The sequence below is a fragment of the Lineus longissimus genome, chromosome 1 (assembly GCF_910592395.1).
Source record: "Lineus longissimus chromosome 1, tnLinLong1.2, whole genome shotgun sequence".
In the NCBI taxonomy this organism is placed as follows: Eukaryota; Metazoa; Nemertea; class Pilidiophora; order Heteronemertea; family Lineidae; genus Lineus; species Lineus longissimus.
Window position 1 is genome coordinate 2,804,253 of NC_088308.1, and position 19,249 is coordinate 2,823,501.

The following is a 19,249-nucleotide window of genomic DNA, read 5'->3' on the forward strand; positions in this document are numbered from 1 at the left end:
TTACTACAAAGAATAGAGTATTGCATGACTGCTGTTTCTTCTTGAAAGATATCCAACTGTTGCCATGAGCCACCAACTGATCAAGTAGAGCAACCCGATACAAGCATGTAAATTATATTGTAGGAGGTTTTGCTGAAGAACTGTGCCTAAAAAACTTCCAGGCTATTAGAAGAGAATGAGAAACCATTGCAGATAGGTGCTGCACACGTCCAACTCATGTATTCTGTTACAAATGAGCACTGCAATAGCCATGTTGCTCTGGCTGTGAGAAGCTTGGAATGCATGGAACATTCTGTGAGAATTTGGAAAAGGTGAAGTCGCTTCAACTGCCCGAATAACAATTTGGGACATATGGTGCCAAAAGCAGACACTGGAACATTTGGAACTTGTGGTCCAAGAAAAGAACCAAGATGACGATGAATCAAAAACCATTAGAAAATACCATCTGCGTTTCTCTATATTCATGCCAATTTGCCTCCACTCTAGAAGATGTCTGTAGATTTTTGCTTAAAAAGATGTTTTCTTTAATCTTAAGAATAGGTAATGAAACGGTACTCACCTTTGATCCCCGTTCATTGAAAATAATCTCTACGTCTAAAATGGGGCCAAAATGCTGGAAAAACAAAAATTCATGTATTAATTATGGTACGTGGGCATTGAATTTCTACATCCTGAAACAAAATTATTAGCATTATTCAAATACACTCAATAAAGTTTTGATATAATCAAAAAAAATTCAACACAAGTTCCCAAAGTTTCAATTCTAATTATTTGTGACGAGAATTGAGATTGTCGTCATTCTTATCTCTCAATAATTCAAAACCCAATTTTCTCAGAATTTCCTTCGGGGTGAAATCAATGATATTCTGGCATCTTACTTTGAACTCTTTTGAATGTAATTAGGTGCCCCAGGTAAATTCTCAAGACCATTCATGGCCTAGAGAGGAGACTTTCAACATTAAGGTAGCTACATCGAAAGCCACATGCACAATGTAAAAGTAACAAAATAAGATCCTAGATGTTTTAGATCTAAAAACATTCAAAATTGCTGTTTAGGCATTCCCGCACTACTAATAATGCAATTATTGCATCAAAAACATAAAATCTCAGAAAATGGAACTGTTGGTTGACATAAGGTTATTCAATTTCTTTCTCAGCAACAACAGAAAAGGAAGATGAATTTGAATAAAAATATTCCCAACTATGACAAAGGGTAATTTAATTCAATATAACTTATTTCCTTTGCAACCCCTTATTCTTTGGTGGATATGTCAAAGGTATTAGCATCTGTGTAACAACAACACTCCATTATGCTAGTTCAAAGCATCATTTTGAAGTTGGATCAGCCTCAGGAACTCAATAGAGACAACTTCTGAAGGACCTCAGAACAAGACAGGGTAACGAACTGTTACAAAGCAAACAGCTCTACAACAAAAACAATGTCAATACCAAATGGTGAACAATTTACAAACAACTCAATTTTTTTGCCTCCACATCAGTAAACGTTTTCATCACTGAAATGTGCATGAACTTTTTCGAAGATTGCACCCCAATGAGACTCACGTTTTCCTCATTCAATCTCCAATACAAATAAGCCTTTCAGGCAAGTGGTAAGACTTCATTGGAAAATCACTAAGATGACAATCAATAACATGCGGTGAAAAAGCCGCAGAAACCTGATAGCGTGGTCGAGCAATAAATCTGTTCGCGAGACCTTGATGTCAAAGAAAACATGCAAACGATATGTAGTATGACTTGAAGCTTGTTAACCACCAATACTTCTCCATTGAATATTTTCAATGTAATGAAAGATTTGAGGAGGACAATGAGGAACTGGATCTCAGCTTCCGATATCGTGATATCAGGTGACATGAAAACATGATAACATGACATTTGATGTTTGATATTGATGGTGTGACTGACAGTATCACAAAGATACAATGATAGTTTAGTTAGAGTGAAACTCTACATCAGCATCTTACGACCATGTCCAATGCCAATTAACATGCTAGCTGCAGAAGTACTATTTCATCTTGGAGCCATGTATACCAAGATGCACAATCTCAAGTCTCAAGTGATGGAACATTGTATCTTGACCAGGAGCATTAATAGCCAGAAGCACTTTAAGACACAGAACTAAGAAGAAAGACCATTAGACACTCCTTCACATTGATCATTGCACCGATTAATTATCCAAGTTGCAATGTTGCATACCTTTGTCGGAGAATGCTGTTATTGGACTTGAGATGTTGGTGATGGCATGTTATATACAGTGCATGCAGTGCATACAATCGTAATCGCATGACACCGACGATAGATTCTGCTGAGGATGCTAGCATGTCAGGATGATGTTGGCAAGTTTGTGCTAACACAGGGGTTGATACTCAGTCAATATTGGCTTGCTGGCGTGCATGACAAGAGGTGGGTAAGCTAGAATCAAGAAGTCAGGAGGGACTTGAGATAATGGCATATTTAGCCGAGTCAATGCACGCAGGTTTTTTTTCAGAATTTCCCCGCGTAAAAACAACTAGCAATATCCAAAGGTCTCATGATGGTAAGTTATAGCCTGACATTTTGGCTTCTCAATTTATACCACAATGAAACCACAGGGAATACTACAGCCCCAGTCACAATTGAGTCTTCATCATTTCTTGACAGCACTGATAGCTGATCAAGTCTCCAATCAATACCCCTATTTTCCCTCATGAAAGGGCGCCAAACCATCTCAAAACAATCAAGTATGGTAAGAAACAGAGACCCCAGAGCACTACCAATACCCCAAGAGTCAAATACAAGCCAGGATATTAACTAACAGATTCTATCAGGAGAGTCAGTCAATTTTGAATTTGGGTTCCAGCACTTCCCAATTATCCTCGGAAAATTGACGGCCACATTAGAATGCATTGATTGGGACCCAGTGGATGAATCACATTGTGAATACAAAGATAATTGTAAGGTGGCCTCGCTGAGCCTGGCGATGATTGCAGAGTGCCCTGTGTTGGTCTGGTCTGGTCTTTGCTTCCCTTGCAAAATCTTTATTGGAGCTGGCAAGCCAGATGTCTGCTATGCCGGTCTGAATGGAACCAATGGTCAAAGGGCCAGTCATGGGGATGTGACATCCATATTGAAAGGTGAGAAACCAATATCACGGATGTCCATTCAGACTCGGAACGTGGCCGAAGCAGCTGCCATGCTGACTTATTACCGAGTTACCACATTTCCGATATCAGAGGAAGGCATAGAACCAGGCACAGCTTCATTCAAAATATGAATATCTCTATCATAACCTACGTGGTTAAGGAGGTAGCAATGATTCTCCAGATATGTCACAATGGCAAAAATTCACATCAATCACTTTTGAAATGAAGCCCTACTCTGATCTCCACTTCTTTCCAAAGCTACCTTGCATATCGTCACACCCAGAAGATATGGCAAGGATTCGCATTGAAGATGAGTCACCAACTGAGACCCCAGCATGTGATAAGCATACCAAATCAAGGGATTATGGAGATCTTATTGCCTTATTTCCTCAGGTCACATCCAAGTTCACTGTACACAATTATCCTAAGAGTGAAATCTGATGATCTTTATGACTTCGGATGTAAACTGCTGATACTCTAATGCATCATCAATACCATAGCCGCAAACAATCAGGATTTGGTGACTACTGTTGTCTGAATGGTAAAGTCGCTCAGACTGTGTCAAAGGGGAATGCTGTGAGAAATTGGAATCAGTGTAATTATCATGGAACGTTATTGACTCAACTGTAGATGATGATTAATGACAACCTAATTCCTTTTGATGAAAAACAATATCCAAAGGAATGATGAACAAGACTATAGGGCACTGCACTGGACAAGATTCTGCCAAAGTGGACGTTGTTTTTCTCAGGGACAGACAACAGCTTATGTGATTATATCTTTGTCCTATATGCCAGCTTCTTGTAGAAGCCAACAAGTTTTTATATCCCTAGAATCAGAAAGTCGTGACTATCGTATTAATGTAATCATTGTAATCTGTGCAGGGTACCATTTAGCTGGCCAGAGGATTGTTCGTTGAGTCAACAAAACTGGAAGGGAAGCTGGTTTTGTGCTGTGGGCAGTATCAGTCCCCAGACCTTTCAGCAGAAAAAGACTGTTCAGACACCAGCCCTCCAGAGTTTCACACCACATCAATCCTATTTTATTGGATTTAATACAAACTGTACCGAGGGAGGAGCGATGGTAAGCCTTTGTGGTCAACATGGCCTTGGAAGCAACTGATGTCATATTTGCCGGCAGCCACATGCTATTTCTATTCTCACATTATGGGTGGTTAACTGCTGCAAAGGTTAGGATTGTTGCCTTATCAATGACAAGAGCAGACAACCTCCTATCCCTGCCAAGATCTGCTATAACCTCATGTGACTGCCAACCTTGTGATTGTGCGATCATAAGCACTTTCACATTCTATTCATGAGATTACCCACAATCGTAAATATATCACATACTTGTTTGAAAACTGAGAGAATTATTGACCATAGTGTTAACAGCTGCTGAACTTGATAAATGGCAAGCGTTATTCAAAACTCATTTATAGGCAACAACTGTCTGTGCTTTGTATATATATATGGTGATGACCCATACAATCTGTATGCAAAGATGGCATCATGATGAACTCGCATAACATAAATACAATGTAAATGGTAATGTCTATGCCAGCATGAATGCATAACCACATATGCCACTGCTACAAGTTTTATCTCTGATGCGCGTTTTTTTCTCCAAAGGCCGCTTTTCTCACTTCCATTCTGCTTTCTGCCTGAAACCATCCAGACAAGATAAAATCCATTGCATGTTTGATAAGCTAAAGTGAAAACCACATTCTCAGCTAACATTTTGCATGTTAGACTCAGCGAAGCACACAACGATAAGGCAAGCCTTTTCTTGCATCCCTAATAAGTCTTTCTATGTGTCTCTGGTTGAGACTCGAGCATTGGCAAGGCAGTTCAGGCATTCCTTCCTCCTCACATATCACAGCCAAACTGGCAGAATCCAATTACAAAGAGATGCAGACACGACGACTAGGAATGGCGGGCTCAGCTGCTCTCCCTCCACAACAAGAAGCCAGAGCAAAGCAATCGATTGCCTTGTCAAAGTTGAAACTGATCTGCCAAAGGGGGTATGGATTTATCACCCATTTTATGATCGACTGAAGAATCTGCCTCACTATTAAGCTGTCGTTCTTGACATGCAAGTCTTTGGACTCGAGAAATCCCAGCGCCCTCAGCCACACTTCCATAGCAGCAAGTGCTTTCTCTCTCGTAGGTATGGTTTTCTAGTTTGCCACAGGAGATGGGAATTATCCCCTCCAGGAGTGGGAAGACTATAACACTTTTCTGACACAAACAATTCAAACAACTCTGACTAAACTAAAGTTGAGGTAAAGCTCTCGAGTGGAAACCAGCACTTCGTCAACAAGAATGAGAAGCATTTGGACCCGAAGAACGCACTGAACAATCCTGATGAATATGGCTTCACTGGATGACCGCCATCATAACATTAGTGCAGCATCTCTGCATAAACTAGCTTTATTGATGTCACATTCTGCTTGAATGGATATCAAACATGACATAAGAGGATTTACTATCCCACAGCTAATGTCCGAGAAAAATGGATGAGACCTGGTGACATGACAGGGCATTACTAATAGAATCCAGTGAATGGATTTGATATTCAATCTCACTAATATGGTCACATCCACAGCTAATGAATTGGCACTAAGTCTGACAAATGCGAATCTGTCCATTTTCTGATGGGTTTTGTATCCGCAAATATTTTTTTGTCCACCCTTTCACTGTACACATATGAAAAGAGCTTAGCGCTGTGCAGTTGCCATTTCTTTTACGGAGCAGCAAAGTCATCATTAATCTTGTTTGAGATGTGCACTGCACAAGATCTTTTTACTTCATTTGGTTTATCTGTTGCCCCTTCTGATCACTTCAGGAAAGCAGCACAGTATCTGAGGTAATATCTGGGAGGAGACCGAATATTCATGTATTCGAATTGATTCCTCAATCTGCCAATCATATCAGAAGCCAGCAGCCCCTCCAGTTTGTCCACTTAGACCTTCAAATGGTACAGCTTAAGGCGAAAACTCCAAGAATATGGCATCCACCTTGGTATAAATTCACCAAAGAGGGAAACACCGTGTGACATGAAAGAAGAACAAGGAAAATATGAGACTGTTTATCATGACTTCAATGCGAGTATAGTGTTGCCTTTATGATATTGCAAACGATTCGGTAACTTCATAAGGTAAATCTGAGACAACTGAGAAATCGGATGCAGAACGCAAAGCATTCCCCGAGGTGTTGGATCAGGTTGGATGGAGAGCTCCAGAAGGCCTACATGCGGAGATAGCTAGGACCATCAGGGGGTTCCAGGAGACCTTAGTAGATGGAACAGCATTGGAGAACATTACCACAAAATCGCACCCACAATTCCTTTCAAACTAATCAAATTAATTCAACATAGTACAGCTAATATGGTTTTAAGACAGACTGACAGTGAATTAGTAAGGATTGGGTTATGACAGATAGAAGCTGGTCTAACACAAATCAACATTTCAGCTGAAATATTGATGAGAAATGACAATACAACAAGGTTACGTTATTAAAGTGCAAGACCATTATGATCAATAAAACGACCAAACGACTTGCAACCGTCACCTAATATAAACTGTAGCCTGTACTTTCCTTTAAAATTTTGTGATCACCCAACTAGAAATTGACAAAATGAAGAACCTTTCTAAAAAAGCTTCTGCCGCAATAACAATGCTTCCAGATGAAGCTTTTTGACTGAATTTTTCAGTTAATTTTGGCAGTTGGTGTAAAATTCTGAGCAAGAAAAGCGCAGGCTGCAGGAGACTACACTTAGACATTGAGATGATTTCAAGTAATGGCGTATTTACATTTGGACTTACCCCCAGAAGTTGTCTGAGATCGGCCTCGCGGAACCTGAATGGGATATTTGATACGTGTAATCTCTTTGGACCTGAATTCGCACCTCCCGGTGATCCAACTGACGTGGTTGACTCTCCATCAAGGTCTGTTTGCTGGAAAATACAAGATGACAAATTCATGAGAAGAGTGACGGCAAAGTACTTTTTGGGGCATTCTATCTGTTGATGAGAATGGCATATCATGTTGTTCATGTGTCTCTTTTGCTCTTACTGGACCTCAAGTATCAGGCTGAAATTGTGAAAAAGAGCAACTTCTCAGATCAAAGCACAGAAGAAAACTCCTCATAACTTCGGAAGGCCAATGATTTTTGAGGGTTAAACTTGGAATGTTATTTGATTTCCCCAGAGGACGAGAAATCCAATCGCTTCGTTGTGCTGAGCAAGCATCCAATTGATTCGAATGCCAAACAGACAAGTGTCAACTGATCAGAATTAGAATAAACCCAACATGACATACCGCATGTATAAAGGCGGGTTGTCCGGTAAACTGTGCCGGATCGATGCACTGGTTATTACCAATACTCGCTCCATTGAAAGGCTGGGGCATCCGGTAGGGCTCTTGGAGGCAGACGTTTGCCATTTTGTTCACGGTGGTCATGGTATGAGGGGCAAGAGATCGGGTCGAACTGGTGCTCATCTGCATTGCGTCTGAATACAGCACATTACATGACATGTTGTGGCAATTCTACAATCTCAACGTCAGGATAGTTGGACCATAATTGGACTCAAATAGAAACTGCACAAGTCAACACCAAGCACTACAATCCACAGTGTAGACACTGAATAGACATAAACAGAAGCGATGCACTTTTCCAGATGAAATCTTGATATATCTGTGACAGAGAGGTGAACACCTGAAGAAATATATCCACAAGTGACTCTTCCCGAAAACACAGCTACTTCCCCCAGAGAGCACGAACTGACTGAGACCAGGTGCACTTTTGAAATTTTGTTACATCCATCCATTATAATTTTAATGGATATTCTGAAATATATATTGAACATTGAATAAATCTAAATACATCAAATTCCTCTGCAGAGACAGCAGCAACAGATGTCCGATAGCAAGCAAACAGGGATGCAAAATACATCCATGATTGAAAGCAATCCTTGAAGACTTTGGACATCTGAAAGGAGGATTACTTGGCCTATTTGATACGATTTTGGTTCCTCTGTTTAAGAATAACTGCGTGGATATTTATCAGAAATGCTTGAGATATCATTATACCAGCATCAACACATGTGCAAATCCATTCAATACCAGCTGTGTCAGCAGCTATCAAAAGGTTCATTTATCAACACACATAATTTAGCATCTCAATAAAATACAGAATATGGCATTGAGTGCATGAATAGGGATGAAGATACATTGCTTCGATGTGGGTGTATTGGCAATAGCTAATGGCTCTCAATTCATACATCAGCAGTGTAATTCATTCAATGTCATATGAGCATCTCCTTTCACGTTATCGCAACAGGAAAATATTTGTGACCCGCTCTACCAAAACTAGGCGCTTGTCGCATCTGAACTTGACAGGTTGATACGGACTTGTTGTTCATTTCCCTATTGTAGACCTTTTGTTGAATGTGACCAAATCAGTTTGTAATAGATTTCACAAAAGGTCAACAATAGGGAAATGAAGAACAAGTCCGTATCAACCTGTCAAGTTCAGATGCGACAAGCGCCTAGTTTTGGTAGAGCGAGTCACATTTTACAAGCTTGACGAAATAGCCCCTTGTTCATCTTTAAGGCCTCTTTGCCTGTTCAGAAGGGCTAAATCAATCGGGATAGCATGCTGTACATATGAATAGGTCAAGGTGACCTTAGGAGGTCCCCAAGGATATCACGCAGGTGATTCAACAAGGCCATCTCAAGCAGAAATGTCCACACTGAAATCAATCAGTTACTCCAACTAGTTTCAGCATCATTAAGCCACGTATACTCAGCTCAGCATTCAGGTAACCTGTTGGTAATTATGTCTAAAATGCATTTCTAAAATGCATTTCTGGTTGAATGCGTTATTTCTGGTCGACTTCGCTATTTTGATTAGATTGTTCAAGTGAAGGACATAATCATTGATCTAAAGTCTCAAGGAATGTCAGCATGTATTGACATTTTATCTGCTAAGAGAAGCATTGACAATTCCTGACAAGGAGAAAATCGACTAATTAAGGTAAACACTAGAGAGGTATAATTGAGTTCTCAACAAGATTCAGGCAAGACTGCATCTTTAAAGTCAAACATTAGTTAACCGAGGCAATCTTAAGCAGCTTTCAACCTCTTCATAGATGCAGAAATGTCATTTCAACCAACAAGTCCTTCTCTTTGTCATTTTTAATCTGGCGAATTACGAATCTCCTTTCTCTATTTTCTCGTATCGCAAAATCTCTGGAAAAAAATGCCTGCAAGAAATTTGCGGTTAGCAGTAACTTAGCATCCTGATGACAGGTTGGTGTGATTAGATTCATTAGGGAGAACCATGAATGCTATCATGTGGTGGGAATGGTGCCTTAGAGGCGTGCTCATTAGTAGCTGTAACCAGGGAGCCTCTCCAACAGCATTTAGTCAGGAACAGGGACGGGAGCGTCCGTGCATGCTAATTGAAGGGTGCCGAGGTGAAGCGAGGACCATTACCCAAGAGGGGAAAGTAGCCACTCAAAGGTACAGAGAAGTTCTGATAACGAAGCAGTTCTTGATCTGACCAATACAGAGGAAAAACCTCAGAAGTTTTAGCTATTGAATGGGAAAAAATATGAAATGCACAGGCACAATGCCAGTTCTCTTTGCTCATTTCTGCCAACCATCAAATTTTCGTGAATCTCAAAACTAATAGCTGTGAAAATCTTATGGTTAGAGATTACCATTGGATACACAACTAGCATGTTAGCCACAGATCCCCACCAAATACCTCTTTCAAAGAGCAATATCAACTGACACCAAACCTGCCAGACAAGAGATCAAACCTTCACCACGTGCAACCAAAGACATTTTTAATACCAGTCTGAACATTTGAGCATGGCAGCAACCCTTGATGCAACTCTGAACATGACACAAACATCATTATAACTTCGTGAAATGAAAGTGGAACATTTTTGCAAACTGATCCACCAGAAATCTTAAGATGAATTAGATGAAGATGCAAACGTTGCAAATCTCTCCTCTGCTTTGGAAAGAAATGTGCCATAATTGGACCGAAGTGTTGCTAATTTATCAAAGAGGAACTGAAGACAACTCAACAAGGAGAAAATCAGCACCGATGGTTTGAAGTAACGAGAGCTTTGATGTCTGAATTGGTTACTTCGGGGAGAAGATGCAGAATCAGATGCAAAAAAGAAGAAGCAGTGAACAGAATTTTACTTAAGGTTGATTAAGGAGAGACTAGCAAACGGATAGGAATTGGTTATAGCTCCAAGAGTAGATCTCAGTTTCATTTGACAGTGACGTTGGGAGAAGAGATCACACTTGAAGAACCCTAGAAAAAACACCATCGGATTAAGAGTGGCCATGAAACTTGGAAATCAGATCAAATTGAGTAAGATTGGAATTAAATCCACCCAATGACAGGACTCCATGATTGGTGCCTGATCTATTACAGAGAGGTAAACAGAGACAGCATTTACTCAGTAAATGAGGATGTAATTACGAGATGATAGATGGGATGAAAGCACATCCGAACTAAATTGCGATATATCCGTCATTCTAGATTGTATGTCATTTCCACCACAAGGAAAAGGAGTTTGATACACTTTTGCTTAAGGTGATGGTTCAGAGAGTAATGATCATGTTTTCATTGAGTAAGCTGTAACAGTCTACGAGTCCTTGGTACATTCCATTGAAATACTCATTATTCAAGAGCCGCATTGAAGATACTCATTACGGGAGAGTGGCTGGTGATATTTGTTGCCAACTGTGAGCGGTGTGAAAGTCTTTAGTTTCGAGATGGTTGCAAAATGGATGTTGGAGACAATGTCTACATTGGTCTCTACATTGTCAGATTACCCTTTGACAAGACAATTCACCATGACTGTGGATTTAACATGATTTACAAGTCTGAAAACCCAGAAACCACATTTTTGAGTAACCACCACACATGAAAATTATGATACGATACGATAAAGTACTTTACCAACTTTGAAAATGTTCTATATAAACCATGACTTTTGCTCAGATTAGTGCTGACATCCTATAATTCCTTTGATGATGAATATAAATTTAGTCAGGTTTGCTAAAAATGACACACCTGTTTGACTTGAAAGCATATTGTGCGTAAATAGCCAAAAGCATGTCTGCCTATTTTCGATCCCCACGCAAAATATCAAATTACCACTCAATTATACTTTGGTCTGACAACATGTACTTCAGATCGCTATTACAAAGCCCGACAGTGTAACACTGATTTATAAATATACCAGTATATGCAACACACCAATACAGGTGATCAATATCACTTTAAGGTGTCTTTAGAATTGGACAGCTTCAGATGAGTAGACTAGAGCATGGACTACGCCCAGCTTGGAATAGAGAGGAAGTGCAGTAGCACAGTGGAAAAGTGTCGGACTTGGGATTGGGAAGTCATGGGTTTGAGTCTTGGCCAGGGCTACTCGGAACATCAAACTGGTCTGAAATAGTGAAATGGCGAAACGTAATGCTGTATGTGTGCTCCATGGTTTCCCAAGAAAGATTTCTGGATTTTTTTATTAAATATGAGCTGCTGCTGGACAGAGTCATGTTTTTCTTAGCAATTCAAATTAGGTTGGTGTTGAACAATATCAAAACGAGTGATTGCTGGCTTTACCTGCAGACGAGAGATCTTTTTGTTGCAGCATGATGATAATCGCAGGACGCAGCGTGCTTGTTTGCACAGAAGAGCAGAACATGAAACACTAACAGTTCCTCCAAGGCCACATATCAGTTTTATGTCCAACCCTGTCTGAGGCAAGTTTCCCATCCCATCAAGACCCAAGGTCTACAAACATTATCTGCAATGTGGGTAGCGCTTGTGGAAATACAGCTTGAGAAAGGCATTCCACCAGAATTGCCTCATGTTATGGTTAGACCAGGTGTGTAGCCATGGTAAATTGTCTTGTGGCATGTTTGGGATAGCTTGCCCAGCTAAACCAGTGTGAATCATGCCGTGGGGGTGAGGCAAGATCAAATACTTCAAACTCTCGTGCGCTGTAATGATCAAATCTGCAATCTGCGTCCAAGGTCTCTAGTAAGGTATACTTGTACATGTTGTTCCAACTACAGGGACTGACTAAGGTTTCTCCATACAGTCATGGTCTTCCTTAAGTCGCACACTTTCAGTTGTCATTTCCCAAGGAAAAAAAACTTATATTACGATGGTGTTAAGATGCAGTAGGCGTATCTTACCATTATTAGCAAAGCAGATTTATTAGAAAACCACGCCGTACAGCTTACAAAGCAAAGCTGTGGTGTGAATTTGAAAAAAGTCCCATCGTCCCATACAAAATACATCACCTCATTACTAGGATGGGAGCGTGAGGTACCCCATGGGACGCCAGCATCCAAATACGAGATTTGCCAAACTGAGTTGATCATATTGATTTAGGGGATGTACCATGGTCAAAAAGACGGGTAGAAGTTGCATCCGTGACAACCTAACCTGATACCCAACAATTCCTATACCAACAACAACTGACAGGTCTACATCAGAATATTTCTAGTGGGTATCCATGGTAACGCTCTTATTACACAGATGTGGCAGAAAAATACACTGAGTGGATACAAGAGAAAGATCGAGCAAAGTGTAAATGTTGGTAAGAGGGAGTTGAAATGAAGAGAAAGACTGGTAGCCTTAATTGCGTGCCATGCTGGACAAGTTTAAGGGTCACTAACTGGGAAAGAAAAATTTTTTACTTGTTTTCTGCAAAAAATGGTTTCCAATAAAACTCTTCCTATATTCTTCACAATCAACCATTTTGGCGAGATGAAAGCCGCCTATTGTGCGATTTCATGACAGCAGATATTATCGTATTCACCCTGAGGGCAAATGTGGGTTCATTGAAAATACATAATTATTCATAATTCATTATGGATTTCAATGGTTTTTATGTAAATACTACAAAGCGTGTCGAATAATACTGATCAGGAAGTCACATGATAATACGATATTCATGAGAATGACTTGAGGAAATTTGTTTAACTTCTAATTCTTCATAAATGGTTTTTATAAACATTCACAGCAATAATCTATTTGAGGCATACTCTTAATCTGAACTTAGATACATTGATCAAAATTTAACTGGTAATATTCTAGTTAAACCTAAATTGGTGAATTCGAGCCAATAACATGACTTCAAATATCTCTCGCAAGACCTGTTTTTGTATTCAATCAAATCATGTTGAAAACACATCCCCACAAAAATGTCTCATTATTAAAATAGTGATCTTGGAGAGGCAACATGACATCCAATTTTCCTAGCGATGTTTTGATATGACGACTTAAGTTGTAGTGTATGTACATCACTGCGCATTCCATATATAAGCTTACAAGAGCATAGATTAGTAGCAGAAATAGTCAATTGGTCAATTCCTGATTTACTCATTAGGCCTATATTATAACATGACCTAGATTTAATTGCGTATCAGACATGCAATGGCACACTGCGCAATGTTCAAGTGAGTCTTTGTTATTCACAAAATCCAAGGAAATTGGCTACAAAAGTTTAGCAGCGCCTAAATTCTGATGAGACATATCACAGCATTAAAAGCCATTACTTGCCTTCTTTATGTCTTTAAGATATGTGACAGGTGCTTTTCTGATGAGTTAAGGAGAAATGATGGGAAGATACGAATTATTTATAGGAATCTCGGCAACCGATCGATCGAAACTGAGATGATAACGTCAAAGATCAACATCATATCCAACGAATGGGATGCCTCACTCTTCTCAGGAATTTTATCGAGAAAAAGAAGAAGATGGAGAAATATCGAATTTTTATTCAAGTGTGATATTGGCAGCCATTCCGACTATCAAAACCTCGACTAGCTGTCAAGTATTTAAGTAAAAGTACTGAATTGAGAAGATATAGGAATTCTTGGGTTAAGTCAGGTGTGATATCAAGCATCCCAGCAAAAAATTCAGGTTTCACCATAACTAGACCAACGGTGAAGTTCAACATTCGAAGTTCGAAGAAAATTACATCATGTCAAGTATCTAATGTTTTTTAATCTAAAATACCGTATGAAGCGAAAATCGCCTCAAGATATTCAAAATGTCAACCAATGTCAAGATTATTTACAATGTGCATCTTCTCTATAAGCTAAGATGACAGACAAACTTCTCATAGTGCTTTGTACTTCGTACTGTCTGACTTCTTTCAATAATGTCAATATCGTAGCATCACCCTTAAAGCATCAACAGCAAAATCATTGTCAATTCAAAAGACACGAACTTAAAGATTTTTATGAATACCACAGTATTACACACTGTACACAGAGACAGTAGCAGAAATCAATAAACATGAGAAATCTTGAATCTGCACTCGCAAAACCACTGATAACCGGATGGTTTACATGAGTTTCTCAGTCACCGGTATTGATTGTGTGTAAAGGTGGAGGGTAATCAGTGATGGGTTATGACGATGTGTGTCAAAGAACATGCATTAGGAGTAGGATTATCGACAACTCCTTTGTCTTGGTTGCACTATTATACGTGTCTGATTTGGGAACCTCACAGCCAAAAGGGGAGCATTCCCTTCGGTGATAACCTTCAAATTATTCACAAGGTCAATCATCTTGAATTGAACCCTGTGACAATTTTATCGAATTTTGCTGATCCCAGCACACAAGGTAATAACATCAGGTATAAGTCATTCATATGACATGCTCATATAACTGAATTTCAAAGAAACACAATGCATTGAATGCTATGACAGTGACAATGATATTGACACAAGAGTCAAGCTGCTTATGCTCGAAGACTGCTGGAGCGGATACCCAAACAAAAGACCTGCCATAATACTGTCCAGACACACAGCTGATATTGTCAGACTCTTGAAACTGGTGTTTCATTGATTTCTGATGATTACATGACATCTCAATTTCATCATTAAGTTATGATGATATATCCAAATTGATTTAATGACATCAGGAGATCCAAATGGTTGTCTCCAAGATGCAGAATACCATAGCGCACAAATCTGTCAAGACTATTCAATTCACCTTGTCAGAAACACAATGTTTCTAAACAAACACCAATGACGCAGGCAAAAACTGAAAGTATCCGCCTTTTTTCCTCACAGCAGTATTCGAAACCGAAAAATATGATTGCTCCCAGCTCTTGCCACCAGGAACACTTGATATTAGTGGAGATGGTGATCATCGCCTTCTACAAGCCGGAGTGGATAAAAAGATTCCTTGCAGCATTTCTGACTCATTTCTAGCAGAATCAGGCGGTAAAGCACTAGCCATATCACTTGTATCATATTCCCTATGGGTAGAGTTCTAGATAGCATCGCTTTCTTCAACAGAAATTTCGCACGTGGACTATGCAATAGCTTGGCAATGCATTCACGCACAGCAAGAACAACCTCTCTTTCCAAGCAGCAGAAAATATGCTGAGGGGCTCAGAGCTGGGCATCTTTAATATGCCCATTTATTAACTAATTTACAGCTAAATGGGTAATATTGGCAATATTATTATGAGAGCTTTGATCTTGACTGCATCCACTCATTCATTAATTGTATGGTGAATCTGCATAAGTCCCATCACCAAACCCCTCTCACAGCCTCATACAATTTCAAAGCAATCCTTTCATCTCGTCTTACAGAGAGATATAGAGCAATAGGCTTGTCTCACATCATGACAATAGCATTACCAACATACTCAGACATATGACATCCAACTCTGATGACCTTGACCGGCTTACACGAGGAAATTAACTTTTTGATTACCTATGTATTCTGGTCGCTTCTATGGAGAGGGAGAGACCATTTGATCTGGCTGGAGACAATGACCAGATCCAATCTATTCTGATCAGGGAGACAACACTGCATTGATCTTCCCACCAAATAGAGTAGGATCAGTCCAATAGCTTTGGGTACTTAGTTGACAGTACGAGAAGGAGTCTGGGCAAGATAAAGATCAGTGTTGAGAGAAGATACTTCTTCACTGCTTAAGGCTTCTATTTGTGTCTAACTCATCAGTTTGGCCAGAGACACAAAATGTGGTTAAGGAGGGAGTTTTGATGACAAAACTTTGCAATCCTTATGAATCCCCTACAGCTCATGTCGATTCATTTGCATTTTCATCAGTCTTCACACATTAAACAGTGGCAAGTCATCTGGACCTTTCAAGAATAACGGCCACTTTCACCATTCAGATCACTTTGCCGTCCACTCGGAAAATGCACAAAATCAACAGAAGCTGAAAAAATACAATCAGTTCCTAGTCATGTTCAACCATTAGAAAATCGCATACCTTTCCACTCCAGTCGCTCATAAACCATGAGTGGTAAAAAGGTGGCCACTCAAACTCAAGCAACAAGAGTTTCCTCTCGAATGCCGCCAGAATCCAATATTACTGACCAGCTATCATTAGGCCAAGAAATTAGCCTGTTATGTTGGATGGAGGTAAAGTAGCGCAACAGGAGAATACTAATGCTACAGGAATCCCACAGCAGGGAAGGTAAAAGGTTTGTCAGAAAGTCCATTAGTGAGTCTGTGACAGTTCAGTAAGAGCTTTCAGTGAGCCCATTTGGTGGATGATTAGAAAATTATGCCCTTTATGTTTAGAGAGGCCATCCAACATAAAATTCCCTTCGTGATCATGAGAGGCTTCCCAACCATCACAAACATGGCACAAAAGTCTCTGTGTCCTCGATGCATGCGCGGGCCAAGTATTTTTGTTGCTGTTCCCTGAGTTACCACTCCAAAGCTCACAGAACCTGTTGCACACAACATCCCCATCTCAAGTTTGCCAATACCCTAATCTCTCTAAAACTGTTAGGCACATTGCCACTTCCCTGGCTTAGAATGATGAGGCTCCCGGGAACTTTGGTATGTTAGGAAATGATAATCCATGTTGATCTTGATCGACTAGGGCATTGGGACAGGGTGAGTCAACCGATGATGCTTCAATAGCTGTCAGATGTGGAGATTTGGGTAACCAACTGAAACGGAGCACATTACACTGTGGATGACAAAATGTCAATGCGCATCGAAATCTGCACAAAGAATGTTGCTAAAAGTTGCAGTGATTTGAGCAACTAATGCATTGCTTTCAGATGACACACTCTGGCAATTGAGACTGTTTTTTACATGTGAGACTGTACATTGATGTACAGCATCTCTGGGCAAGTAAAGCTGATTTGAGGTTGTGGAGATTGAATGCAGCAGACTGACACTGTATAGAGGTTTCTACAGAGCAGCATTCTCTGCAAAAACACTGATGTAGATTCTGAACCAATGCTTCTTATCAATATGTACTTGAGTCTGGTCAGCCAATTCACTGACATGGAGTACAATGCAGTTGGAAGCAAATGTACCCTTGTAGGGGTTTCCACGCACCATTCTCATAAATCACGCACAGATCCATCGACCGGCAGAAAACCAACAAAGCCACCGAATCAATGATGGAGAGGATGATCAATCTATATCTTCAGTAGAAACTAAGGAAAATGCACGAACTGCTAAGACAAATATGGGTATTTCTTTAACCACTGGGGAAGAGTAAGACTTGTGAGAATCGATGACATCTATGTAACAGATGAGGGAGAGTCTTAGCGCTGGGGAGTTTTCGTGAATCCCTGAAATGCCAACACGAACATCTGTCTCATCGTTTGACATTCTTGTCACGATATCAAACATCAGGATAGACATCACCAGGGTCATTCAAATCATGTTAAGCTCTTTAATATCCTGTATTTTTTGTAAACAACAGCCGTTGTTACCAGCGCTCCTCTCCAAGAACAGGTGCACAATATTCCTTAAATACCAGAGTACCTTTTTAAAACTATGATATATCATATCATATGCCGGGTTATTGTCTTAATTTGATATATCAAAACTCTGGTACCTTTCTAGGCCAATTGATGAACAACAGGTTAAGTAAGAAATATGAGACAGGGTATATCAGTGGATTCGTGGTTGCACATAATCAACATCATGAAAGCTGAAAAAACAATACAAGCCACATTCAACCTGGAAGGGAAATCCACACTAACGCATTATTCAACTTGGGGAAGGATTTAATTCTCTTTCAATCAAGTTCAAGTCTCTGTCCATTGATCAAAATCTTTCAACTACCTATTTTCTGGGTTTTCTTGAATCTGGTAAACCAACTTGCCGAGTTGCCCTCGGCCAAAGGTCCACATAGTGGAGCATGGAGAAATGGGGAGGTAATTGGTTAGTAGCATATATAGTTATTGTCTGTATGCAGCTCACCCTTTCTTAAAATTTTAAATACTCACAAAATGGAAAAACAGGAAGCAACACTGAAAGATACCAAAACTACACTGCACAGTAAGAAGCACATTCCTTAACATAATCCAGCAAATTAGGAATATGACAATCGGATGGCTTGAGCGTGAAACCCAAATATATTCTATTTGAATATGGCTGGGGAAGGCCCTTGTGTAGACCATGAAACCTTAGATGGCAATGATGATGATGATAAATGCCTTATGCACATCAATCCCCCCCCCCACATACACAATCTTAAAAGGTTTTGAGCAAATACATTTTACAATTTACAATACAAGTATTTTTATTATAACTGACATCAGTCCTTGCCCTCATCATGGCAATATCTAGCGCCAAGTAAACAACAGAAAATAACCAGATCCTGGCCTCGTCAGACCTTAGTTGTTTTCTGGATAGTATTTCTGAATTTAATCACAAACCAATCACCCAGCCTCCCCAGGGTTACACCCATTTGCCATAGCAACGACCAGACTCAAAGAATCCAATCTGATGGCAACAAATTCAATATTTGTTGACATTTAACCGTAGGGTCAAGGATGTAAGTTTTTTTATGGCTTTGCATAAATTGCAACGGTGACGGGCACATCCTGAATTCAGAGAAAGACAGGGCGCATAAGTACCAGTAGGCTTTAGGGCTTAGCAAGGAGGAGTAACATATATGGTAATATTTCACTCTGTAGAGCAATAAAGTTAAAGCCAGATCAGGTTTGCTATCTGCTCAGTAAGCATGTCTGGGTTTATGATTTCAGTATAAACCTTCCATCTATACTTCGACTTAAATGACATCAAATACCTTAC

General features: G+C 39.8%; 1 protein-coding gene across 20 annotated transcripts in view; it reads right to left on the reverse strand.

Moving 5' to 3' along the window:
- Positions 1–19,249, reverse strand: part of LOC135484723 (RNA binding protein fox-1 homolog 3-like) — a 170,942-nt gene that overhangs the window by 40,284 nt on the left and 111,409 nt on the right. For 16 of the 20 annotated variants that reach the window (XM_064766393.1, XM_064766436.1, XM_064766411.1 and 13 more), the window contains 2 exons: positions 6,952–7,095; positions 560–613 (listed from right to left, as the gene is read on the reverse strand). In XM_064766393.1, the coding sequence (XP_064622463.1) occupies positions 560–613; positions 6,952–7,095 (198 nt within the window). Of the gene's footprint in view, positions 1–559; positions 614–6,951; positions 7,096–7,459; positions 7,904–19,249 lie in introns of those variants that run through there. The other 4 variants (XM_064766419.1, XM_064766385.1, XM_064766506.1 and 1 more) reach the window with 2 other exon arrangements.